The sequence below is a fragment of the Falco cherrug genome, chromosome 9 (assembly GCF_023634085.1).
Source record: "Falco cherrug isolate bFalChe1 chromosome 9, bFalChe1.pri, whole genome shotgun sequence".
Classification (NCBI taxonomy): Eukaryota; Metazoa; Chordata; class Aves; order Falconiformes; family Falconidae; genus Falco; species Falco cherrug.
Window position 1 is genome coordinate 46,936,320 of NC_073705.1, and position 26,943 is coordinate 46,963,262.

Below are 26,943 nucleotides of genomic sequence, written 5' to 3' on the forward strand. Positions count from 1 at the left end.
CTTTCCACTGCATCGATATTGTGATAAAATAAGCATCTTTTATCTTTTTTTATTGATATTTTGAGTCAAGATTTGCCCGTTGGCTATGCTTTCTCTCCATTAAAAGCAGCAGAGGTTTATCGGGGACATAAGGGGAGGTGACCTAGGTCAAAGCTGAGTGCTTTGTGAAAACCCAGTCCATTTTTATATTTGGCAGCCAATAAAAAAACCCGAACCAAACAAAACACCTATTGTAAACATCACTATTTATTCAAAATATGCATATTACTTGCTATCAGTGTAATGGTTTGCACTTCTACAAACGTCTGTGCTTAGCTGATTAAATGGAAAGTTTTTCTTGTGGCAAGGTAAAAATGCACTTGAACCAGTTACCTTATATGTTAATACACATTTTCTTATATCAGCAATGATAGAAATTGAACTCTCAGTTGGTACCTAATGACAATAATCATTACATTGTCAGTTATTTGAAAAGTTACTGATTTTTTTAACTACCTTGGACATGAACGCACTTTTCGTTCGTTCTCTTCTCTAATAGAGAAACTGGGAAAGTTATTTCTTGACACGTACAACTGCAATGCTCTCAGATTGTTCATACCATTTTGGATTGGCCTGTAATCCATGCAAAACAGCTCCCAGATGAGATGAAGTTGGATTTTTATGAAATGTACCTTATTAGCCCAAAGGAAGGAGCCAATTATTTCAGATGAGCTTAAGAGGAGGTGTACTTATCTGTACTCAGGTAGGCAAAACCTTTTTACTTAGTTTCAGAACGTTATCAGCAAAATTAACTTTCATAACAGCTCAAAGAAATACATTTTTAGCAAGAAATCTGTTGTGTTGAGATACCATGCAACACTTTACAAAATCAGGTAAAACCAAAAAATTCACCATGAAAAGAGAGGAACTAGTCACCTTCTCAAAACGCATTAGGAGTCTATATCTCTCTGTATCATAACTGGAAGACACAGGTGTTGTCCCAAAGAATTAGAAATGAGAAACAAATATGAAGTGCAGCTTACATCATCTCTTTACTGAAGCAGTTAATACTGAACAACATTTCATTCACTGTCTCTTCTAGATATACGTTAGAGAGACATTTGTGCTTACCTGTCTTCTAGGGTCTAGTACCTGCTTCTATATACTACTATTAGATAGACGAGTTACAACATTGTGCTAGGGGTGGGTAGACCTGGGCTACTCCTACGTTATATTTTGTTAATATCCATTGTACTTTTGCTAGCAGATTATTGGGATATTTGATTTTAGACCAGCAAATGTTTATGACCGATTTATTCATGAATGATTCCACTAACTTCAGAGGGGCTAATTGAATTAGATGAAGATAGATGCAGGGGACCTGAACAGCTTAGGTTTTCTTATGAAGATTTTGCATACTTTTATACATCTTTAGGGAATCATAGGGTTCTTTTTTCAGAAAGACAGCTCAGGCTGAAAAAGGCAAACCATTTATCTCACTACGGACAGTCTGCACCTTGTTTCTGAGGGAGTTGCTTGGCGCTACCTAGGAGCTGGTGCTGCTGAACGTCGTCTCTAGTATTTTGTTGTAAGTTTACCATCATAGCTGCAGTGAGAGACGCAGGGCTTATAGGTGGGCTGAGTTTTGAAACAAAGCATTTCAAAATTACAACTTTGTGGTTTCTTTTTTAACTTTTCAAAGTTACAGCAGCAATGTCCTTTTTTGGTATATTTTGAGGCTTGTGTTATTCATATAAAATTGATTATTAGATATCAAGGAATAGAAACTTATGTTTTTTCACTGTATGTTTTTGAGAATTACTTAGGTCCAGTTGAGCGAACCGTAGAGATTCTTACACATTTTGCATGACAAATTGTAGATAAACCCACATGATTTAAGTATTATGTACCTCATACTCAGAGGACAAGGTTTTTTTAAATTGCTATTATATGAAACAGGCTAATGTCTTCAGATTAACATCTGCAACCTCACAGTAGATTTCCTGAGTATCATACCTCTGGAAAAATTTGTAGAAATGAATATTACAATAAATGCCTTGTGCTGCTGTAAGTAACGACTGGAAGGACACATGAGATTCACCCTCTCCCCCATCTGTCACAACTCAAAGCACAGATGAGGTAAACCATGTCATCTCTGCAGATATTTAGAAAAGGCTGGCAGAAATTTTTAGAAAGTTATTCCCTCCAACCTGTGCATTTAGGTGAGTCATTTGTTCCCTTCAAATTCACTTTACTCAGGGCAGCCAAGTGCCTAAGTATTTCTGGCACCGATGGAATAATCATCTGCAGTATCATTTTTTTTCCCACATGGGAAGTACATTTACTCTCTAATGGGGAACTGAAACAAGGTTGTCACCATTCTGACTGTTGGCAACACAGAACAAATAGGAAACACTTCAAGGGAAATATTTACAAAAATAGTGTACACAGAAGACATAAGAAGCTTTCATAATACGAATGAATTCTTGAAAGTAATAATCTATTTCTTACCAACACTCACGAGTAGGGAGTCAAATTTAGTTGGATTAGGAAACACTTGTTAAGAATTTTTCATTAATTAATGCAGGTAATTGTGCACTGCAAGTATAATGATGAGCTGTTTATGTATTGTATATGCAGAACCTATGGCCGATAACACAGGTGACAATAAATTTTTCACAGGAATTAATGGTTGAAACAACATTAACTCATGCTGGAAGTCTAAAATACATGATACTTTCTGCATCTGCCGGTTATTTCAACATCACTTACTACCCCGCTCACCTACTTTACAGCAGTGGTGGTATTGCAGGGCTTTTCAGGTTAGCAGCTGGACACTTCACATCTCCCAGCCGAATACTGTTGCTGCAGATAGCTGATAAAAAGAAATTCTTAATTTAAGGAAAAATAAAAATAAAAAAAAATCTTGATGCCTTGATTGCTCGTGGCAAATAAAGAATCCCCATTTACAGACACAAAATATAGGAAAAGGACCGGACAAAGCAAAAAGTTACCACAAGTGCCATTTTTCTCTCCTTTTCTCATAGATCTCTCAATAGAAAAAAAGCCCATGTAACGGGCTTAATTTTCAGCGCCATTTATTTTAAAAGTATGCATTCTGAGAGCTGTGTTGTGCCAGGGAAGACCACCATTGTATCGCAGCTGAACCCCTCCTGGATACATAGCTGTATCTGTTTACTCTACATTAGCATTTACACAACACAGCAAATACTGGGACAAAGAAAAAGTCACTCTGCTTGGTGCTTGCCTGAAACCAGGACAGGATCCGGTATGATACCCAACAGTGCAGGTATTTAAATTCCAACACAGCACTTTCTATCCCACTTTTTCGTAAAATGAAAATCTGTGTTTGGGTTTTGGCAGTCTGACTCCTTTGTTTCTGAAATCACAGACTTTAATGGAAACATAAAGCTGATACACAAAACAACAGCCGGAAACAGCTAAATTGGATTGTAAGTGACAGGAGCAAGCTTTGGTAGAACTGGATTATTTAGAATAACCATCACAACGCTAACAACGAGTCACTCGGGATTTACGTCCCAACAATTGTATCAAACAGAAAGTTATCTTTAACCATATTAGATTACAAATAAAGACAAAAAGGTAGTGCTGAACTTTTCCTCTTCCACATAGAACACAACCCACAGTTTGATCGTTCTCCCAAATATCAAGTCAGTGTTGTAAGCACATTTTTATATTTCACCTTAACAAATTCCGATGACATTTTCCTTGATATAGTCTCATTAACAGTAGAGTTTTAGACCAATTTTGCTGTGCAAGTGTTGTTTAGACATGACTTTCAAGGTAATAGGTTTATTTGGTATTACGGCAGTGTCCTGTGCATGGCAGTGTATCCAATTTGGAGCCGAGAGGACTCCTCCAACCCACTGAATATGAATGCAAACAAAATCTCTTCAGTCGAATTCAATCTAAAAAAGTCCTGTACGGTCTATTTTGAACTCATAAGAGGAATTATGATAGTACAAGATTTAACATTAGTAAGATGTAGGTGATGGAAAGTAAATTATGTCAGATGAACACTCTCGATTGCCATCAGTCTATACAGCTTATCTTGTATCAAATTTATCTCCATTGTGCTAAAGGTAAGAGAAGTTAAGACTAATAAAACAAATTCTCTTAAGACAAGACAATACATTTTACAAGACTTGAAATGTTGAATCTCAAGTCCTCTATTGAGTTACTTAATGTTTGCTTCCAAACCAAGACACAGGTTTCGTTAGTGCCAACATCATCGTAACACTTCTCATTTGATAGCAAGCTCAGTAATTTGGGAGCCTGTTTCCCCCCTCCCTTCCATATATTGTTTGTGCTTCCTGCTTAGATCAAGTGGTCATACGCTAACAGCCACTATAAAAGTAGCAGTTCAAGTACATTTTCCCATCCAAAAAAGCTGCATCACAGGAGGTTTAGTCTAAAAAACAGCGAGAATAGACTGCGAGGCCATTTGCAGTAAGAAGTCGCCAAATGGAACCGTATGCAAAATGGCAATCTAGAAAGACGTACTGGAACCACAACTCTTATCCAGCTTGATATGTTATGTGAAAGGGGAGATCACAAATCCTAGTGTCCAGCATGAATAACACACTTTAGAAACTACCAATAAAAGGGTTTGCCAATTTAAAAGTTAGTTGTTGATTGTACAAAGAACGAGCCAATGGACTTTCCATTCTTTGCATCTTTGTTCCCCTCAGGAATCCATTACCTTTCACAAAGAAAATTTTAGCTATCAAACTTGTCCATAAATTTTGCCGCTGAGTGTGAAACCATCCAGTTAGCATATACACTATCATTTGCATATCTTGAAAACACAGAGTTAGTGCCATCGAATCTTGTGAGTGGAACGGGGCTCTCCTCAGGCCAGTTCGGGTATGACATGCCTAAAAATGAAAACAGATAATTTTTTCTGCACTGAAGAACCATAACTTCATGTGCAGACAGTAAGGCCCTTGGCAAAACTCCCTTCAGTATTTTAAGCCAGTCCACTGGATTTTGTCCCAAATCAATTCATATAAATGATGTTTCGAAATCCTTGAAGCACAAATTCAGAAGTAGGCAAAAACCCTGAAAAAATAAAGTGCTTGCTTGATAAAAAAATCGCATGTGTGTATGCACGTGTGCGTAATAAAAAGCTAATAGCTTTTTTATCATTTGATAAGCCTCCAACTTTCCGTAATTTTTGGTTTCAACAATCATGCAGCAGTATATTGCTTTGCAAGAGGAAGTTCTTGCTGTACAGGAAGTGCTCCAAGAATTAATAAACCTATTTGGGACAGGATCCAAAGTCCGTGCCAATGACTGAGAGTATTTCCATTTACTTAAATGGGCGTCTTTCCTTTGGCTTCAGTGAGGTTTTGGGGACAGTCTCGCTCCCTCACCAGGGATCCCCTGCTTAATTTCAGGAAATCCCAGGAGCACAACTGAGTAAAGCCCAACAAAGTCCTGAGCACTCTTGTCTTGATTCAGCATTTAAACGTGTATTTCAGGCATGCAATTACTTGTATTGAGTCCAGTAACTGCTTCTCGGTTTAGGCACAAGTGATCACCAAAATGGAAGCAGAGTGCTTAGCACCATGTTGATCCAGCTGCACAAGCAGAGAATCGTACCAGGGTCAAGATTTTCAAAATGGAATTCTGATTTTGTTGCTTAATAAGCATTCAGCATCTGCCATCAGCCTCGGTGGCAACTTTTTGTGTTACTGCATTCTTTGAACAATCTGGCTGCTAAGTGCCCCAAAGTGAACCTGAGTTGGGGGAACCTGTTAAAGAAAATCATAGCTAGGGTATAGATTAAAAAAAAAAGACCCAAAGCCATGTATTAATGGCAACTTTTAAACTACAAGATCCAACTTTTCAAAAGTCATACTGCTTGAAGGATGAAAAAAATGTATCTGTAATGTTAGTAAATATCTAAAACCATGTAGAATATTTAATCAGGAGACAAAATGTAGGAGTTTTGGCAAGAACCATTTTTACTGTCCATCTCACCATCACAATATGAAAGCATATGTTCTTTTTAAAAACACTTGCTACATCATTCAATCAAGGCTTAGTACTGACATTTTCATAATAAATCAAAGGACGTGAAAACAGCTGAGTGTATTTTGAAAATACCCACTGTTACTTCAATTTTCAAAAGACTTTACATGTTGATTTAGTCTGTATATAATACTTATATACAGTATTTTGACCTTTTGTATATAATACTTGGGTTTCAGTCTACGATACATTAAATAGACATTTCAGCTTATGGATCCAGAATGCATTAACAGCAGCTGAAATTTAGAAATACATCTTGATAAATGAAAAATGTTGCAGATGGGTCTTATCATTGAGCTATGGCAAGAAACAGTATATATATATATAAAAAAAAAAAGTCTATTGCTTAAATTAGAGGTGCAGATTCTAACATACTTTAAATGTTCCTAGCTTTCCCCAACAGGATAGTTGAATTACTCATTAGCATTTTATATTTCCCCTGAGAATACTTCCCTGATTTTTTTTTTCTTTTACTGTATGATATCTAGTCATATTACTTATTTTCACATCCTTTTAAAAACGTTTATTTTAAACACAGCTGCAAAATGACTAAAGGATGATCCTGATGCAAACTTTGACATTTACCAAAAGAAAAAACAAACAAACAAAAAAACCCAAAAAAAGCTTCCAAGCAAATTTTGATTGGCTTCATTCAGACAAGAAACACTGTAATGGGGTTACAGAGTCTGAGAACAGTGCAGAAGAAAAATCATTTTTTTTGTGTTGCTAGAATCTAGTAAATGCATGTGAAATTCTACCATAGAGTTTGTTTTCAATCCATGTGGAAGGGAGGGTTCGAGGGAGGGGAGCATTATTACAGTCCACGAGTGGTGTCTCCTCTTCTGAGAGCCCATCATCATAAAGTAAGGAATCAGACGGTGTGGAAGCTGCAAGATCTAAGTAGTCCTAAGGAGTGAACACAGAAAAGGCTGGGTTAACATAGGTGGCAGTGTTGCTGGTTGGGTATAAAGGCCTCACGTGCATCTGGTTTCTTCAAAGCAAGTAACTACAGACCCCACTGCATTTCTCTTTTGATAGTACCTCTGGCACCTGAGCAGGCTTTCCCTTTCTGCGACCATAGCATCTTTGGTAGTATCCAATTTGGAATCATAGAAGCATTTAGGTTGGAAAAGACCTTTGAGAACATCAGGTCCAACCATTAACCCAGCACTGCCAAGCCCACCACTAAACCACGTCCCCAAGCACCACATCTACAAGGTTTTTAAACACCCCCAGCAATGGTGACTCCACCACCTCCCCGGGCAGCCCGTTCCAGTGCCTGACCACCCTTTCGGTGAAGACATGTCCCCTCACACCCAATCTAACCCTCCCCTGGTGCCACCTGAGGCCGTTCCCTCCTGTCCTGTCCCTTGTTCCCTGGGAGCAGAGCCCGACCCCCCCTGCCTACAGCCCCTGTCAGGCAGCTGCAGGGAGCGATAAGGGCCCCCCCGAGCCCCCTCCTCTCCAGGCTGAGCCCCCCCAGCCACCCCCCATCCCACGGGTGCCCCAGCCCCCTCCCCAGCCCCGGACACGCTCCAGCCCCTCTGCGTCCCTCTTGACACAAGGGGCACGAAGCTGAACACCATATTCAAGGTTGACAGAACACTAAACACACTAGAGACATTAATACTTCCCTTACTTAATTCTGTACATCAGTAAAGTAACCAAGAAGTTAAAGGGCTGTTCTAACTGATTTGTTTGACCTTCACTTTGTTTTACCTCATACATATGTATGCCTGAAAAAAAATATAGAGAGATACATATGTGCACTTAAAGAGAAGGTACTCAGATCATCTAATCATTTTACAAAAGCTATTACATAATCATGTATAAAATTAGCCATGTAAATAGTGCCAAATAAAGTTTTTGCTGCTGCTGCTGTTCTAAAATGAAGTATTTAGGTCAACCGTAATAATTCTTAGGTTTTCATCTATACTGATGAATTTTTTTGATGCAAAAACCAAATGTGAAGCATTTCCAACTAATCTAAAATATACTTTTTCCTTTCAAAGTGGCTTTTCCTTTGGAAATTTCCTTTGGAAAATTTTCATAAAGGTAAAGTTACCTGTTTTAGTAAATTGAAAAATCTTCAGAATTTTTCAGACAGAAAGGCGGAAAGATTAACAACTAATTTGTCGAGCTTTGTTTTGGATTATCTTTGATTTTAATTATGATGAAAATTACAGAAAACTTGCCAGCCTCTGTATTACAAGTCTGTCACTGAGCACGCAGACCATACGCATACTGATTCTCAGCAGCTATAAGTTAATGATTGACAAGTCAGAGTGATTTAATGTACAGCCTAGACCTTTCACTTTGCCCTTTTTAATTTAGAACTTACTTCGACATCCACATCCTGAACAAAATCATTCCCATTTATTACTTCTTGCACCCAGTGTAAATGCCATCACATTCTCAAGCCTGACAGTGGTTGCTTTATTTCCTCTGTTTTTCATTTGTAACTGCCCACCTTCACATAACCAGCAGGTTATTTTTTTTTTATATTATGTATCTATGCACAAGCAGGTACATATACACTTTTATAAATGTATGCCACTTGGACTTAGTTCTAGACCTCAGCATCCATTCATTCAAACAAAGTCCATACAGGATTATAATAGTTTTGAAGTAACTGAGAATGGTGGAATCATACAGCTTTCGTACCTCTGTTGCTGTCAACATACAATTAAATCAGGTTCAAGAAAATGCTGCATTCTTCTAGTTCTAGGCTTCTTAGAGTTATTTATTCATGACTTCAGTTTAGGACTAACACTTCATTATTATTTTTTTTTAATTTAAGAAAGCTAGAAAGATTAAGGATAACTCATCTGCATTTAGGGTTGAAGTCACCAAAGCCACTAAATGAAGTAACACTGCTTTCAAAAAGCTGGGTGCATTTTGAAGAAACTAGATATGTAAATGCTTCAGAATTTGATGAAAAGTAAACTAATTTTCTTTTTTAAAAAAATAATCCTTATTTCTGTATATTCAAAGTCAGATGATCACAAAAACTTTCAAAAACTCATACTTTCCCACACTTACCCTACTCTTCACCATCATTTTCTCTAGCTCCTTGCTGATCTCAGCAAATGTTGGTCTTTTATCAGGCTCTTGCTTCCAACAGCGCAACATCAAGTTGTACCTGTGACCCACCACAAGGTGAAAAAAACCCCAACAGAATCGTTAGAAGTGGGTCGTGTTTCTGCTCAAAAAATGTATAGCACCGAAGCTGAACCGTGGCACGAAAGCTATCCACAAGTACATCAATCTTTACGATATGTTCTCTTAAACATCCCTTTGAATCAACAACTGACATTCACAATGATGGGCTGTTGCTTTCATGGGCCTTTATGAGTTCAAAGAACGATGCACTTGGCTGTCCTTGAAGGGCTGTAGCCTTAGGTTTCTTTCTTTATTTTCACTTTCTCAAAGGGCCACCTCATGTGTAGGCAGCATGCCAGATTTCTAATTGGTTTTGTTTGCATATGACTGGTGTGAGTCTCTCAACCTGAAGAACTCTGCTGTTACATCAGAAAGTAGAATTTTTTTCTTCATTTGTTGAAATCCTAAAAAGTGTCTGTGAGCTTTTCTTCAAAGTGAAGCCTAACCTAAGACTATTGGTGGAAACTAACATTCTTTTGATTACTTCTATCATTGTTATTTTGATTATATCTGTTCTTATTCTGTCTTTAACTGTCTTTTGTAGCATACAGAGTGGAAACAAAAGGGAGCAGGAATAAAGTTTTATAGCTGAATGACTATCAGGCAGACACTGGGATGTGTAACTCTCCAACCTGTGCCTTTCATGTTGTTTTTCTAGCTCAAGTGTTTTCAGGACTAAGCGATCTAGTCAAAAAAGTTCTCTAATTGTGGAAACAGTTGGCTACAAACACTGCAGCAAGCTATTGGAAAGCACTGAGGTTTTTTGCCCTCATCTATGATCGCTCTCTTACTTGACTGGGTAAAGCAAAGAACACAATTTAAGAAACATGGTGGGCTCTCAAAGGCTCTCAGAAAAATTTCTGAGTAGACCAGAAAAAATCTGAAGAAGTCAGAAAACCACGATGTGGCTTGAGTGAAAAAAGAAACTCAGACATGATCAGCTTGCCTAACCTAATAATTATCAATGATACAACATATGTTTGAGGAATGAAGTCTTATTCCCTGTTGAGATGACACAAAGAAAAAAATTAAATATTAAGTATTTGCTAGAGTATATTTGCCAGTGACACTTGTAAACTTCTACCCTGCTCTAAGTTCAGAAACCCTTAAATGTTTTTTCTTGTTATATAGTATTAAAAAACCCCAACAAACTATTATTATTTATACCGTATTTTCTCAGCCCGGATGTGGCCAAAGCATCCTTCATATTGAAAATCAGTCAAAAGAGATGTTGTAGTGATTGTAGCCTGGTAACTTTCTAAAAAAAACCTGACCATGACCACATTTGCAGGCTGAACATAAAATCGTGCCTCATCTCCAAATACCATGGAAGAACCACAGAGAGAAGATATTTCACATTGAGAGTGTTTTAATAAATCAGCCAATAAAGTACGAACTGTCTCCAAGTAGAAGAGAAATTGCCATGGGCTTATCTGGACTTATCAAGTCACAGAAAATTTGTGTCTTCTAGGACATAGATTCCTGTGTCAGTGTATCATTTCTCCTATGTAATGCCAGGACAACTAATAGACAATAAGTGTGGATGGAACATCTGTCTCATTTGCAGAAAAGTACTGAAACATTTGCTTGAGTATTCCAGCTACCACTATGTTTTATGAAATTCTCCTCCTCCCCCCACCCTCGGGAGTTTTGAACATTCAAACTCTCTAAATTGTTTGGTAAGCGTGTTACTCAATATCCTACAAATATTTTGGATGTGGCTGCAAGCATTCTGTTGGCAATTCTTTTCCTACACTTTACTGTTCACTAGCTTCGTTACATTCTTTTGAGGACTGCATATTTTGATTATACCTCTGAGATAATACAGAATAGTATTTCTGTGGCATTTATTTAAACCCTTTAAAAATTATTTATTCAAGAGATGTTTTATGAATCTAAATAAGATCAAGAGCTACTTACATTTCCTCACTGCAGTTTTCTGGTCTCTCCATTCTATAGCCTGTTTTTAGGAGGTTAAAGAGTCTTTCAGGAGCAATACCTGGGTAGGGATTGCCTCCCAAAGTTACAATCTCCCATAGCAGAACTCCAAATGACCATCTGAAAAAGAGAAAATGAGACTTTATTTCGAGCAGTAGGTTTCAAGAACTTAGTGTGGCTTTCACACAACAAAACTCTTCCTAGTGTTCTGAAAGCCCAATGAAATCCAAGACATTGCCAAGACAGAGGGGCTGTACGGATGCGTATAGGGCCATCTTGTTCCCAAATACCGTTCATTAAAAAGGTTACCCACCAAGACAGTAAAGACAAGGGATATGCCTCTTGTATCCACTGACAAAAGCTAACTGTATCCTGGGAAGGCACATCATCTCTAGACAGCAGAAAGAGAAAGTCCTTCCCACGGTGGCCCAGCCCAAAGGCTTATTCCTCTTCTGTAGGGTGCTCCTGGAGATGCCTCCCTTTTTCCTTTGGCTACAAAGGGAGTCTAACCTCCCCAGTTAGCCCTTATAGGCCTATTCAGAAATAACTGTCTGGATTTACACAGGCTGGCTCAACCAGTTACCAAGGGACTGGTTTGCTGTCTTGACTATGAGGTTGTGTTTCTTCATGTGCACAATGTATTTATTTCAACCATAAGCAACACCTTTGATTTCAGCTGGTCTGTTGGGTCATTTCAGTGATTCAGGACTTAATTTTCATCTTAGAGTTGATGAAAGAAGCAGAAGGAATTTATTTCTGAAATACCAAATGCCTAAAATAGTTCAGCATAGAACAGAAGACAGAAGAAACTGTTTTCTGAAATGAACAGAAGAAATGGTGACTTCTTTAACCTACTTTATTGATGAGCTCAAACCAAAAGATCTTGCTCAATGAGTTGGAAGTATTTAGATAGATTAAATTAATCCATTTTTGGAGGGCAGGCCAGGAGAAGAGCGGCAAAAATGGTTTTCTTTCCTTAGTGGAAAGCTTTTTTCAAGACACAAAGCAGCTAGAAATTACTCTGAAGCTGCTCAACTGACCGAGCTGCCAAAATTTGCATCTTCAAACTGAAGGAAACCAGCCAACACTGTCTCACTCAAAGGGGGTACTCAATAGGATGCATCTGGAAGCAAAAGTACATACAGCTTATGAGAAATGTTAGGTTTTGTGCTCTCATCATTGGGTAATATCTGTGAAAACTCTGCTTTTAAGAAGATTTTAGGAAGCGTTACACACCTAATGCCAAACCAAATGGCAATGTCTACCTCCCTTTGAAAATTCCATCTCAAAATGTTAGCCACAAACCTCACCTCCTGCCTGACCACATTTCACCTGTGCTTAAAAGAACGGGAACCCTGGATGTACAGCAATAAAACTTCCAAAATGGGCAGAGAAGCCAAAGCAAGTCTCAGGCAGCCCCAAGTGATATGCTGCCATTTTTCTCCCTAATGCCATTCACTGAATTAATTTTTAATCACTCTGCACATTCTTGAAAGCTAATGAATATTTATAGCATTTTCATAGACTTTATTATTATACCTCCTCATATACCCTTTTTGAGGCCAATTATGCTCTGCCATCAGCTTATAATTCTGTCCATGATTAATTCAAATAAACTTTGTAGCATGGCAGGTTTTATTTTTAAAATCCACCTCTTCTGCGTAAGAGGAATTTTACAAAATACAGAAGGAGGGATCAGACGCATAATTTCTTAATTAAAAGTTATTTAGTAAATGGGCATATTAGAATAGAACGCTGTAGAATGCTGCAATGATTTCAGGTCATTATACAAATTAAGTACTATGGGAAGATAAACGGGGGATGAAAAATTTCCCATTGTGCTATGTTTATTGCTGAATAAAAATGCAATCAGAGAAGGTCAGGAAAGAAAAGTATGTGAAAAGGAAGACAGTAGGCTAGCTTTCCACTGATGTCATACACCTCTGAAGCAAAAATGGGATTTTGCAAATGCTGGGAAACGGTACTGCTATTAAGCACTGCTAACCACTAACTATACAGAAAGGCTTTAGAAGGAAGAGGCTGGAAAACATAAACACAGACCATCGGGGAAAAAGCATATTGGAATCGTTGTTGAGTATATTAATATATATATGTTCAACTAAAATATAATTCCATCACCGCAAACAACAAAGAATATTCATAAAACAGTATTTTCAGTGAATGTAATTATCTAAATTAACAACCACTGCTGCAAAAAAAGTAGTTAAGTTATGGGTTTGCTGCTGTTGGAATGGCACTGATGGAACTGGCACTGGAGAGGATTTGCGCTGCAGCTCTCTCCGTGTGTCTCAGTGTTGTGCTGTAGGCACCTGAAGGAGCTGCTATACAGCACTCTTAGATTACTTCATGTATAATGACATGAATAGTGAAGGTGACCTCACCAGTGAGCCAAAGGCACCACATAAGATATTTAGACCTTTAATGTCATCGTATTGAAGTGGACATACAAAGCGCAACGCAGCGCTCTGTTAAGCATACCTGATGCATCTCCAAGAAAGCTGGTAAATCAGCATGTCTTTACACGGGGATGCTTATCCAGATCTGGGAAGCAGCAAAGCTACGCAGCACCAGCGTGCTGCCCAGGGCTCTGAGCTAGCTTGCTCGATGCCAGCTGGGCAATCTCTGCATGGCTTTGTATTACGTGTATAAGAGATGGGCTCCTGGGCTTAATAGCAGCCCATCAGGCAAACAAACGGGGAGGAATGGCACTGGATCCAGAAGATCAATCAACAATCAAAGAAGACGCAGTTACATGACAACACAATCTGTTCTGGCCCCAAACCATAGTGACAAATCTGTTTTGCAGAAAATGATGAAATTAAAAATACGCTAAGAAGTCTTTAAAAGAATTTTATCAATTCTCTGGGAAAAGTCACTGTAGAGAAGCAGGTCAGCACAACAGATATTGTGAGGAGGATAAAAAAAGACCCAGAAAAAACTGTAAGCAGACCTAAGTGGAACTGACACTCTTCTGAGAATCACCCCCATGTTTTCTCTTTTCTTACTCCAAGCGAAACAAAGTAAATGAAAATATTTTGGAAATTCATATTGTAAGGAATTTCCAAGGCAAGCAAAATATTTTATGTCACTAAAACTGCTCTGACCTGCAGAGAGAAAAGTAAAAAGTGAATGTAAATAATTTTAGAAGTACAAATCAAAAGGTTCCTATTTGCACATGCTGCTATTATCAAAGTGTTTTCCCCAAAAGCGGAATGTCACTGTGACCGGTATGTTTTACACCAGCTGAGTTTAATGTAAATAAATACTAGTCAGATTCTGAGTCACAGGAAATTTGGAAGGTATCCAAATGCTACCTAGCAGCAAATCAGACATAAGTACTGCTGCTTTTGTAGTGCTTTAGACTTTTTTTCTCCTAAATAAATAATACTTAGGTTTAGTGTCTGCCTGGTGAGTAGTCACAAGAAGCACTCATCCCAGAGAGGAAAAAAATGAAAGTATCTGATCCCGAGTTAAGTGTATACACACTCCTCTGCCTAGCTCCTTGCTTATCAGACATGAAAACAGCTCAGCTGTGGTTGCTTTGCCACCTAATCATCACAGGTGGAGACAAGCGCATATCCATCTTCAGGATCTCTGTGTCCCTAATCATGCAAATGAACTTGCATCTTGGCACCGGAGCCAGACTGTTCCCCTAAGGTTTGGGCTGGCTGTCCTTAAAATTAATTGCTGTTTTGTCATTGATCTCAATAGGAGTGAGGCCAGGCATTAAATTCTTCTTCCTTTCTTCCCACCCCATCCCTTACTTACCAGCAAGTGTTACAGACAAGTGATTAACAGGAATCGGGATGTTTGGGTATGACCATTACCTTTAGCAAAGACTAATGATTTTTGTCTGTATATTCAAAGCCGACCTTGTCACATGAACACATCCAACCCTCGTTGATTTCAACAGTAATTATGTGCCTAAATACCTGATAATATTTTCTTCAGATTTAGTTCAACAGCAGAAATCATATGTATTGTTGCCAGCTGGTGTTCTTCACGTCTCTTTGTAAGAACAACAGCTTTAGCTACTATGTACCTTGTTGTGCTTCCTCCCTCATCTCCTTAAACAAGTACAGAAACCATAAATAATGCAAGAATTTACACTTACACATCACTCTGTGTTGTATAGATATGATCAAATAGGGACTCTATGGCCATCCATTTAACAGGTATCCGACCCTGGGAGGAAGAGAAGCAACACTGCAATTACTGGTCAGAAAATTAAGTTTCCAAGTGGAAAACCAAGGTATTTATTTTCAAACCTGTACCAGGTACCCTAACCATACTCTACTATTTTCCAATGGGCTGAACAATTTGGAATTTCATAAGAAAAACAGTGAAGAGAACAATTCTAAGAGTTTGTAAAATCACTCATTCATGTCATTCCACATACTTCAGTAATCTAATTACATGCGATAAGGTGGGGTGCTTTTTTTTTTCTCCAGATGGTCATCAGTGTAAGTCAGATAAACTCAACTCTCCTCTTAACAAAGAGTTTCATCCAAATAGTTATTTATATTCTTCAAACATGAATGTCTGTCTTCCCATTGCTTTTGGGAAATGTGCAAATGCAAAACTGGTGGGGCATGGGGATCAAAGAGGAAGAGCTAACTCATTTATGTATGATGCATAAATAGAAGCGCCTAGATGTTAACATACCTTTGGTTTCAGAACTGTACCCGCACAGTCATATTTGATTACTGGTTACTAAATTGAATCTACAAGTTGCTACCTCCCACTGGCAGAAATTGACTCATAAAATCTGAGAAATCTGCTCCAGATATTAATGAAAACCCAGCTTTGCAAAATTTCCAAGATGTTTCATAACCTTCACAATATCACTAGCATTCATCTGCCTTACTTGTTCTCATGAGATTCATATATATATATATATACACACATATATATATATGCGCAACAACTGTTCCAGTAGGATTTGAAACTTATCCTTCCTTCCTCTAAATTTTTTTCTTTTCCCTGTTTCCCCATGCAAGCAGACAGATGCTTGCTAGGCTCTGAATAATACTACAGCAGCGAGCTTCTCAGAAGTAAAGAGAAAATATCCATTCAGTACATCAACACCCCACCAAATAAAATGAAACTGCCTTTATGTAAATGCATCACTCTTAAAATACAGAGCAACTGGTACAGATCAGTGTGAAACACATACACCAGAAGATAGCTAAATGAACATAGCAAAGCCCTTTTACATATGATCACGTCTCTCAAAAGGTGGGATTTTTTTTTCTTTGCAGCTTGTTTTGACTTATGAAACATTCACACAAACTGGCCTGAAAAAACAGGGAAAGCTGAGCTGAAAATTCACAGTATTTGTCATAAAAAATTCACAGATTTCATAAAAATAAAAAAATTTCACACACACAAAAATTCCGTTGTTAACTCTTTCATATGAAGTCATAGAGGGAACTGAACCAACACTACTCATGTTAGAAAGAGTCAACAGAAAGTAGTGTTAGTGAACGTCACGGCCTGGCCTGGGACTGATGTGTAAAAGTTCTGCTGTCAATGACAGGCGGATGCAAACCAGCAGAAAGCAGGATTTGCTGTGTTTGACAGTATTTCTTACAAGAACAAATAAATGACAAGCCTCAATTTATCATCTTAGTCTCAAAGTGATTATGCTCAAGCATTTCTTTTCAGGGCAGCAGTGATGTGACTCAACAGCTCGTCTTCCCATCGCATTTATTTTGCACTGTCCTCCAGGTGAAACGTTGCCTACGCTGAATCCTGCCGCGGGCATTGCGAGCAGACGGACCTGTACCTGGGCACCTGGCAACAATTTACTGTGGCAGGCAAAATACAATCGTTTTAAATAACCTCTGGCACTTATTAACTCCTGATCTACCCCGACCTCTGATCTACCATTTTGATTAAGATTTGGTATCTTTCATACATTTAGAAGTATTTGTAGGAGGGCTTTGCTTCAAGTCCTCCACATAGATGTGGTAAACTCCTGGAATAAGGTTATTTATAGAAACTGTCTGCATCTTTTTCAGCTCCTTAGGATTTTTTTGTTTATATTTTTAATTATGAATAGAAAAGAAACAGACAAAAATTAGGGTGGTTTTTGCTTGTGTTTTCAAGCAGTGTGGTAAGGAACTGGATAAATGAGAGGGCCCACCTCATTTACAGATGGACTGCCCTCTACCTGCAAAAAGCTTCACAGTTAAAAGTTCCTGCAATGACAAAAAGGTGTCATTCCTCTGTACTTACGTTAACAAAACACACGCTATTTTTAAGCATCCTGTGTGAACACTCTAGCCTCAAGAAAAAGAAATAATTTATTACAGTCTATTTGACACCCTGCTTTTAAAAACTAGCAGATCTCACCCTGCTCTTTACATATTTTCTTGCAGCTTTTCACAGCATCACAGAACTGCTGCGGTGGGCAGGGAGCTCACCCCCCTGCTCAGCCAGGCCCCGCCACAGCAGGCTTCTTGAGACCCTTTCCAGCCAGGTTTGAGTATCTCCAGGGATGAAGATTCCCTGGGCAGCCTGTTGCGGTGTTCAATCACTGTTACAGTAAAGTTTTTTTCTTGTCTTTAAATAGTATTTCTTGTATTTCAAATAGCTCCCATTGCCTCTTGTTCTGTCACTGGAGCGGACCACAAGGAGAAGAGCCTGGCTGTGCTGGCTTTATTCCCTCCCCTCAGGCATTATACACAGCAGTAACATCCCCCTGGGACCTCTTTGCTTCAGGCTGAACAAACCCAGCTCTACCAGCCTCTCCTTGCACCTATGCTCCAAGGCCTTAGTCATAATAGCGACCCTTCTTCTACTTTTATTAACTCTTACGCATTAGAAACAAAATGCTTTTGTTGATGAGTCAACAAAGAGGTGGAGGAGGTAACGGTGACTTAAATATGACACATCTTTTACACACGTATGTTACTGACCCACTGGTAAACCCCATAATTTTGCTTCATCTTCATTGTTATTTCTTTAAAATAGGGAATGTTTCTAAACATGTTTCTAAACATGTTAATAAAAATAGCTGTTATTTTTTTCTTCTGTGCTCAAGTCCTGCAGCGTAAATTCATTCTCTTGATGAGGTAATAATTCCCACTACATGTGCACTGTACCTTGCTCCTCTTGACATATGAATCTTCTTCATATACATCACGGGAGAGGCCAAAATCAGAAATCTTCATTTTGCGTCCTTCTGCCACCAATACATTTCTCGCTGCTAAATCACGATGGACAAGCTTTTGGAAGAAACCAACAACAGTGTTTATACTACTTGTGAGGAACCAACCGCTGACATGTCCATCTATCGCAAGGACACGCTCTGATCACTGTTGCACTGCCCTACCTTCATTTCTGCAAGGTACTGCATTCCTCGTGATATCTGCCACGCAAAGGAAATCAGATCTCCCATTGTCAAGGCTCTCTCGTCAGGGTTATCCAAATAACTTGAATTTCTGTTGCCATCGCTGCCCACGTAGCTTGGTCCTACCTTGCGACTCTCCCTGAGAAAACTGCGCAAGGAGCCGTATTTAGCATATTCCACAATTAAATACAGTGGGCCTGAAATAAACAAACACACTGATCAGTAAACAATTACCAGGTAACCATTTTGGGGTTTCTTTTGGTTTTGGGGTGGGGTTTTTTTGGTTTTGGTTGGGTTTTTTCCTCCCCAAAAATGTCTCTGCTAATCAACACATGGTTCTGAACAGAGTCAGAGGCTCCAGACATCTCTGACCTTTACGTGAAAGGCACTTAGTCAGCCGTGGAATCACAGAATATTTTTAGTTTACATCCTCTATGCAAAGTGAGTGGGTTTCAGCCTAAATCAAGCATAATTCAGGCTCTTGCCCATATTCCCTCATCCAGATAATCTGAGACTAGAAAAGAGACAATCTTCTTACAAATCTGATCTGTGAAACAGGCTAACTTAGAAAAACTTAAAAAAAAAGATCAAATTTTTTCTGGAGCATGAGATACTGAGCTCACAAATCATCAGCTAATTCGAGTATTGTATTTAAGGTGCCTTTTCAGAGCACTTAGAAGCATTCTGACATTTCAATCCATTAGTTTCTCCTCCTCATTAGCCACATGAATAATATACACTCAGTGCTTTAATGCTAAATACATTTGTCCACTGTATCAAAGCCCTCCCACCTCATATGCTAATGAATTAACTTGATATTTATTAAAAGCCTATGACTCAGAAACAATTAACTCCCTTTGGGATGAAAAAAATACATTGTAATGAAAAGAAAAAAAAAATATCCCACCCTGCTGGTTCATTACCTTACTAAGACTCAGAGATGACTCAGCCCTGAATTATATTCTCTGCCTACAATTAAAAGTGCCACTTGCAACGGAACAGGGTGGGCAAAGGCAGCAGGCCCCTGCCCAAGGTTGCAACATGCATACCGTGATTTTAGGCTGCATAATTACAGATGGCAAAAGGAAGAGGGTGTTGCCACGCAACCTCATTTAAAACAAGCAGAAATTATTCAGATCAGTTCCTATGCACAACAATGAAAATTTGCTTCACTGGCAGTATATAATACATGTGTGTGAAATTTCCCCCCTTGAAATATACCTTTCAATCATTGTGGCTTTTAACAACTATTTCACAACAAGAAGGTGACAATAGTTTTGTGAAAGAGGAAGAAAACTGATTAACAATCTAACTATCAAGCTATATTTTAATGAAAGGATCTGTAGTTGTCTTTTTTTTGTTTGGTTTCATGGGTTTTTTTCCTCAAAGGGAGATCTCAACTCCCTGGATCAGGCCTCAAAGCATTGTTTTACTATGAATAATAACAACTCCATTAAACTTTAAATATAATCCACATTTGAAGACACTAGGCATCAACATAATATAAAAATCTGTATTGATTGGAAAAGAATTGGTAGTAGGTTCGTGACATTTAAAATAGCTTCAGAATAAAATCATGTACTGAAGAAAAACACAGGAAGCATGCTTAGTTACACGAATTAGCATTTCCCCTTCCCTTCAAACATTGCTTTTCTTACACGTCCCTAATTTTTTCAGCCAGCGACGAATTTAAGAGGTGCTCGGTGATTGCCAAGCAATGATCTGTCAAAAAACTGCTCTTTATTTCCTTGCTTGACGTGTTTTCATCTTAATAACGAGCTTCTAATATTTACCATCTTGACTGCAGGCTCCATAAAGTTTGATGACATGAGGATGGTTCACCTGTTTCAGAAGGTTGAACTCTGAAAGCAGATCTCGCAGCTCACTCTGGGAAGCATTTTCTGCAGAAAGAGTCCAAACACACAGCTGCGGTTAGGAAAGCATTACTCAAGAACTCCACATACTGTCTGAAGTATGAGATCAACAATTTCTCCTGAAATCAGCACAAGGTTGAAAAACTCCATACTTCCCCACAGGAGAGAAATCTCCCCATCTGCAGGGTCCTGCAGTCATTCACGTCAGAACCAACGGAATGGGACTGCTGCTGTTCTAGCTAGGTAACTTGCTCTAATCATCACCCTGCCCTGATGCAGATGACTACAGAAAGTGTAGGTCAGCCAAGAATCAGGACCAGAGTCTGTAATGTCTTGCAGATGCCATGAAATTATTACAGACATTTTCTAGTTTTCTAAAGCAACTTTTTAGGGTGAATCAGTGCAAAAAAAAGCTTCAGAAGCGTAGGAAAGCCAAGATTTTATGTTGATCAAACAAACAAACAAAAAGACTGCTCAGTTAGCTCCCATGATGTAGCCCTCCTCCTAAATACCTTTTTTGATGGACTAAAAATCCACTAGTCTACTGGCTTACACTTGTAGTACACATCCAGATTTGGAGTTTAGCAGCTCAAAGTCCAGTTCGGATAGATTTTACTGCCAGACAACTATGTTGACTTTGCTGATGTCAGTGGGAATCATGTGACAATATATAGTCCCTAGAGGTGTTGTTAGCCTTTCAAGCATTTTGTTTTTGCAGAATTCTGACTAACAAACTTCCTCTTTGAACGCACTGGGGCTTGAAGGTAACCCCTAGTCATAAATATACCATAGGTCAGAGATAACCCTTTTGCTGCCTCATCCTTAATCTCTCTGACACACAGAACCTGCCTGGATAGTTCCAACAAAGCATCATTACGGGGCAGTTGACAAGTGTGTAATCACCTTTACTTACAGCTAATAAAAAACAAGCTTAGCTTTTGCTCGTTGGTGTCGTACTGTTTGTTTTCCCATAAAGGCTGTAAGCACAAAAGATATATTTATCTATACATTTAAAACACACATGCTAATAGTTGGCCCTGGTCATGATAATTTTGTTATGCTGTTCTACTATATGTTTGTATCTGCCAGGAACATTTATTCTGATATATTCTTATAATCTCCCCGCAACATCCGCTCAAATCAGAAATATGATGTTACAGTATATTAAAACATAACAAAAGTGGAAGAATATACTGGCCTTATAAATTATACTGTTTATCCAATTACTCATTAAATATATTCAGTTCCTGGCCAGTACACTTGATTTCCAATTTATAAGAATTATAAATCAATAATATTGATTCATATATGGGGAACAGCTCTGCTGTTGTCATATTATGTTATAGTCTGAACCTTCACTCAGACTTCAGAGTCTTCTGCCCCAGGGAGCGCAATATCGGATAGTCTCTCACTGCTGAGAGGGACTACAAAAAAAATGTTTATGTAAACCAAAAACGAACATCATCACCTTAATGCCTGTGAGAAAGTCCTTTTTTTCTAGCTCTGGAACTGTGTGGTATGTGCAAGAACAGAACAGTGTTCCCCATGTACCATGCCTGTTTGCCAGAAAAACTAGCTTCAATAGCACACAAATGGAGACAATTAGCTCTGAAGTTTTATGCCCCTTGTTTTTACAGATTGCAAACAATGGCTATTTACACGTCGGTGGGTGTTTCCCCCTTCAGTTTTGTTGTAATGAGGCCATTCCTATCATGCAGGAGGTCAGATTTAATTCATATGAGAAAAGTGGTAATAACGGGCTGAAAAAATCATCCCTCTGTTCCTTTAAATCTCCATCCATAGCTCCAAAACTGCTTTGGCTCAGCTACTTACTGCTCCTTGTTCCCTCCTCAGCACATAACACCAAGCTGACCTAGCAGGTCCTGCCTGGTATGCTCTTAACCACAGGTTGTGCCCAGCTGCACAGCCCGGGCAGGAGGTATCTTTTAAGCAACGAGCAAGAGGCTTTCTCCATTAACATACTGGTATACACACCTCCCTTGTAAAGATCAGGCAGCACAGAGTCCCTAATACTTGGAAAAATTACCCACTTTTGCCTCTGTTACAGGGAAAAAATGGGTGATGTTGGCTGGCCTGAATCCAAACTGTCTGTCCTTTATATACTTCTGACAGCATCATGAAGACCACAGTGGACTACTGCAATATTTCTTGTACTTGGGAGTTGTCCTGTTAACAATGAAGTTATTAAACCCATAACAACAGACAAATATTTGCAGAATGACAAATTCTCTCCACAGTCAGGTTGGAAAATGGAATTTTAGGTGACTGTCTGCAATGTCATTTACATTACAAGGGGACTCATTAGAGCCTGAAGTATTACTGTAAATGTCAGATCAATTTATTAAAATAAGGTGCTTAAAATAAAGGGTTACACCTTCACATTATCAATTCTGTCAATTCTTTCCTTCTTAATAGCTGGGGAAAGCTGAATGTTAAATTACCTGCAAGTAAAAGCAACTTTTTTCACCGCTAAGTCTCGGAATCTTAACTCAGTCACACGCTGTTGATGAAAACGTGCTAGAAAAAGCAGTGACGCTAAGTGCACTAATAAATGTGAAGTAAACCAATAACTGAGACTATTCTATTGATAATGATATACAGGTCGTTACTTGAGTTTTACAGGTAATGGTTAACTACTCTTCCCTTCCGAAAAAAGTTCCTAGACTTCCTCCATATGACCCATTCTCCACTGAAGCTCTCCCAGCGCAGGCATGCACTTCATAACGCATTTATTTCTTTGGTATAATGATGAGAGATGCAGCATCTTCCCACTCAAGCAGTTAAAAAAAATACTTGCACATAATAGAAATGGTAGTAATGACTATAAATTTTTTCTATAATGCCATGGTTTTACTTATAAGCAAGCAGTGAATGGTTGAGCTCAAGGTCTCGCTTTATCATCTTAACATTATCTAGGCATACTTTGTTTTCCCCAGCTTTAACATAGGAAAAACTGAAGACGCCAGGAGACAGCACTGGGCTACTCAAGCCAGCTTGGCAGAGCTCCTAGTAATTGAAAAGCAGATCACAAAGTATAAAAGTAGATGGAATTCTCAATCAGAAAAGTAACTTAATAGGCCTGTGCTGTCTTTTGACATGATTATAACAGGATTTATTTTAAAAGCTCTGTCAAAGAAAACTGGGTAGAGGGGAAAAAAATATCAGAAAGCTTTAACAAAGCCTTGCAATACTTCCATCAATTCCGAACAAAACATAATAGATTTGCTATGTTAAGACACAGGCTCCTTGCACATTGTTAACTAGGTTTGTGGAAATTACTTTCTTGGATCAATGTGATGCTAGCTCCTAAAGCCAAAAAGCTGTCAGAATACGACAGAATGCTGGAAGAAATGGAGGCTGCAGCACCGGCTGGCTTTAGCTGGCCTTTCACTTTCACGCTACCCCTCTTAACATCCATTTAGAGTTTATAACAAATAGTTTTCAGATCGTTTCAGACCCCGATGGGAATGTACCTTTTAACATTTTCACCGCTACAGTGGTATAGCCAGCCCTTCCCTTGAGTCGGAATGCTGTTGCCTTGACGACCTTTCCAAATTCTCCTTCTCCAAGAGTCTTGCCCAGAACTAGGTTCTTCCGAGGGAATTCCCACTTTGGATCTTCCTGCATGAGAGAAAAAGAGTGAATAGCTACACCCGAAGCATTAATGTTCAATAGGAGAGCATTTTTCAGGAAGAGGTACACTTCAGCGTAAAACGTTTGATTGCTCTTTTTATCAATATCAGTGTATTCCTATAAAATCTTCTGAATCTCTAGGCATTTTGCAAGTGTTTCTTCCATTACCTTAAAAACAACTCCTTCAAAACACACTATACATGTAGTCTATGGATAATGGATTTTATTTACGGGTCTGGGAAACTGGGTATAAACGAAAAATGAAGTGACACAGGGCAAATGCTTGCTTTCAGAATAACTAAGATTACGTGACCTTGGACTTCACAGAGAAGTAACTCAGTTTTCCTCACAGCATAAGGCTTTCCCTTAAGAATTCATCAAAGACAACAATCCTCCTCTTATGAAATTAGTGTTATTAAGTCTTAAGGATACAAAAGGATGACAGATGTACAAACCAGACAAGAAATTAAAGCGAATAGAGCACAAGGTCTGTGAAGACCTTGATATCTAACATTCAAATAGCTCCGATGCTGCCACATATGTCATCCAAAGTGGCAGCTCTACCGTGTTGGTCTGTGAAAACATACCAGCTGGCAAGCATCTGGGTAGTGTACAATTCAACACAGAAGAAAGGTAAGACAGCATGCCTGGACAAAAATCCGTAAAATGTGGATAAAACTCCCACTCCAACTGACACCTACAGTCTGTATATCAGAGATCAGGGACAGATCTTAGCAGGGGTTTGGTTTTGTTTTGTAGTAGTACTATGGCTCATCACAGACTACAAACCTGCTGATTGTTAGTATTATTTTCATGATATTACAGTAAAACAACACTACTGTCAAATGCACAGTTACATTTAGAAAAAAACATCCGCTCAAATCAGAAATATGATGTTACAGTATATTAAAACATAACAAAAGTGGAAAAATATACTGGCCTTATAAATTATACTGTTTATCCAATTACTCATTAAATATATTCAGTTCCTGGCCAGTACACTTGATTTCCAATTTAGTTACTTGAGTTGGATATTTCTATGAATAATTGCATTTTTGTAACATTTCCTGCATGCATAAACAACATTCTTTTGGAACAAGACAGACATTAGAAAAGAGCGTGCAAAATGACATCAGTCTTACTGGTATTTTAAAGGTGTCTACAGACACCTGGTTCTCCATGGAATCTAAAGAAGGCCGGCGGACATTAGTGGAAGAATAACTGATGGGGTAGGACTGGGCTGGGCGCCGGAACGTCATTTCTGCAGAGGCGATAGGGGCCTTTGGAGAGTTCTTGTGGTAACGATGGATGAAATAGGAGGAAAGCAGCACGGAGATGATGAAGGACAGCAGCACTGCCCCTGCTATCACAGTCTTGCATACGTCATCACATAGTTGCTCTGTGGACCGAGAAGAGCTCCTTAGAACTTTGCTTGTTGTCTCCTGATTTAGCAGTGCATGTCACGCACACAGGTGCAAACAGAAACAGAACTTAAAATAATTTAGAAGACTTTATAAGCTAATTCTGAGTGAAATTTGAGAACTTGCAAATACACCCACTGCACCTACCAATTCTTTTTTTTTTTTTTTTTGGACACCATCAGGTAATTGTCTGCCTAACTGCCTCTGTAAATGTAAGGATAGCTAGCTTGACCCCCTGTTCCTTATCCTGATAGATGTAGGCTACTTCTGACACATTTCTTTAGACCCAGCCTACCATATATTGATCTGATACCACTTGTCTCCCTGGAGACCTCTAACTGAATTTTGCTTGGGGAAAACAGTTTATGTTGGAGCCATGCAACCCATCAAACAAAATCTTCTTCACATATGTATTTAATTCATTATGTCAACTGTTAGATATTAAAGAATATTTCTCTTCACCTTTTTAGATTATAAGGAGACCTTGAATATTTCTGCTTTTTATTTAACTAAATAATTGTTTCTGAAAACGTTGCCTAATGCTGCAACTGCTTCTGAAGTAATATGGTTTTTTCCTCTCCATTTACTCCTTCCCCTTTTGGAGAACCACTTTTAGTGTCTTACTGCGGAAACGAAGTTTCCTGAAGTCTAAACACCCCTAGACCACATCCTAGGCGGTCATTTAATGAAAAAACTCCAAGATCCAAAATAGTGTCTTTGTACTGCTGTCCATCAGACAATCCTGACTTCAGATAAATAGTGAATCTAGCTACACCTGCAAGCTGCACCTCAGAAGTGGCAACAGCACAATACCTTTGTAGAAGGGGGGTGGGGTGGTGGGGGTGGGGGTGGGGGTGTGGAAAAAAGAAGGAAAAAAAAGGATAAAAGCAAGAACTTTACGCTTCCTTTTTTTCTTATGTCAATAGAAAAATTACTGAAAAGAGCAAACTAAGATAAATTCTAAACAATTCTGGTTTAGAGATGCAAAATATTTCATGTTGTGTTTATTATTAGCAATAATAAAATTGATTTTAAATTGTAAAAACCCCCACCAATTAAATCAATCCGTTTCAGACAACTGCGTAGAGATTTTCTGTCTAAACAAAGGTCAGTGAGAAAAGTAATCCACTCCTCTGCCTAACACAAGGGGTGCTGGCTATCTCTGACATTTTGAAGCCAAGATTTTCAGGAGGTGATTAGGAAGCTGGAATTACCTGAAAATAACAGAAGTCGTTATTCTAATTCTCCTAGCTGTCTTTGCAAATATCAGGTGAGTCTCACTGAAATGCAAATGCTACTGGAAATCAAAGGACGACCAACCTGTTTGTCATGTAGTAATGGGTAAAAAGGAATCTTTAGCCAAGGCTAGAAATAATCCCCTCTGGAAGTTTTCAGACTCTATAGTAGAAGTCAAGGTGCCAGTTCTTAATTAATTTTATATTAGCAGTCTCTGACCAAA

At 38.6% G+C, this 26,943-nt stretch overlaps 1 protein-coding gene across 1 annotated transcript in view; it reads right to left on the reverse strand.

Moving 5' to 3' along the window:
- Positions 1-250: 250 nt before the first annotated feature.
- Positions 251-26,943, reverse strand: part of RET (ret proto-oncogene) — an 88,239-nt gene continuing 61,546 nt past the window's right edge. The window contains exons 11-20 of the mRNA XM_055721220.1: positions 25,206-25,462; positions 23,904-24,051; positions 20,329-20,436; positions 18,518-18,732; positions 18,288-18,410; positions 15,293-15,363; positions 11,140-11,277; positions 9,100-9,199; positions 6,816-6,963; positions 251-4,898 (exon numbers count right to left, since the gene is read on the reverse strand). Coding sequence (XP_055577195.1) covers positions 4,741-4,898; positions 6,816-6,963; positions 9,100-9,199; positions 11,140-11,277; positions 15,293-15,363; positions 18,288-18,410; positions 18,518-18,732; positions 20,329-20,436; positions 23,904-24,051; positions 25,206-25,462 — 1,466 coding nt within the window. The 3' untranslated portion in view covers positions 251-4,740. The remainder of the gene's footprint in view (positions 4,899-6,815; positions 6,964-9,099; positions 9,200-11,139; positions 11,278-15,292; positions 15,364-18,287; positions 18,411-18,517; positions 18,733-20,328; positions 20,437-23,903; positions 24,052-25,205; positions 25,463-26,943) is intronic.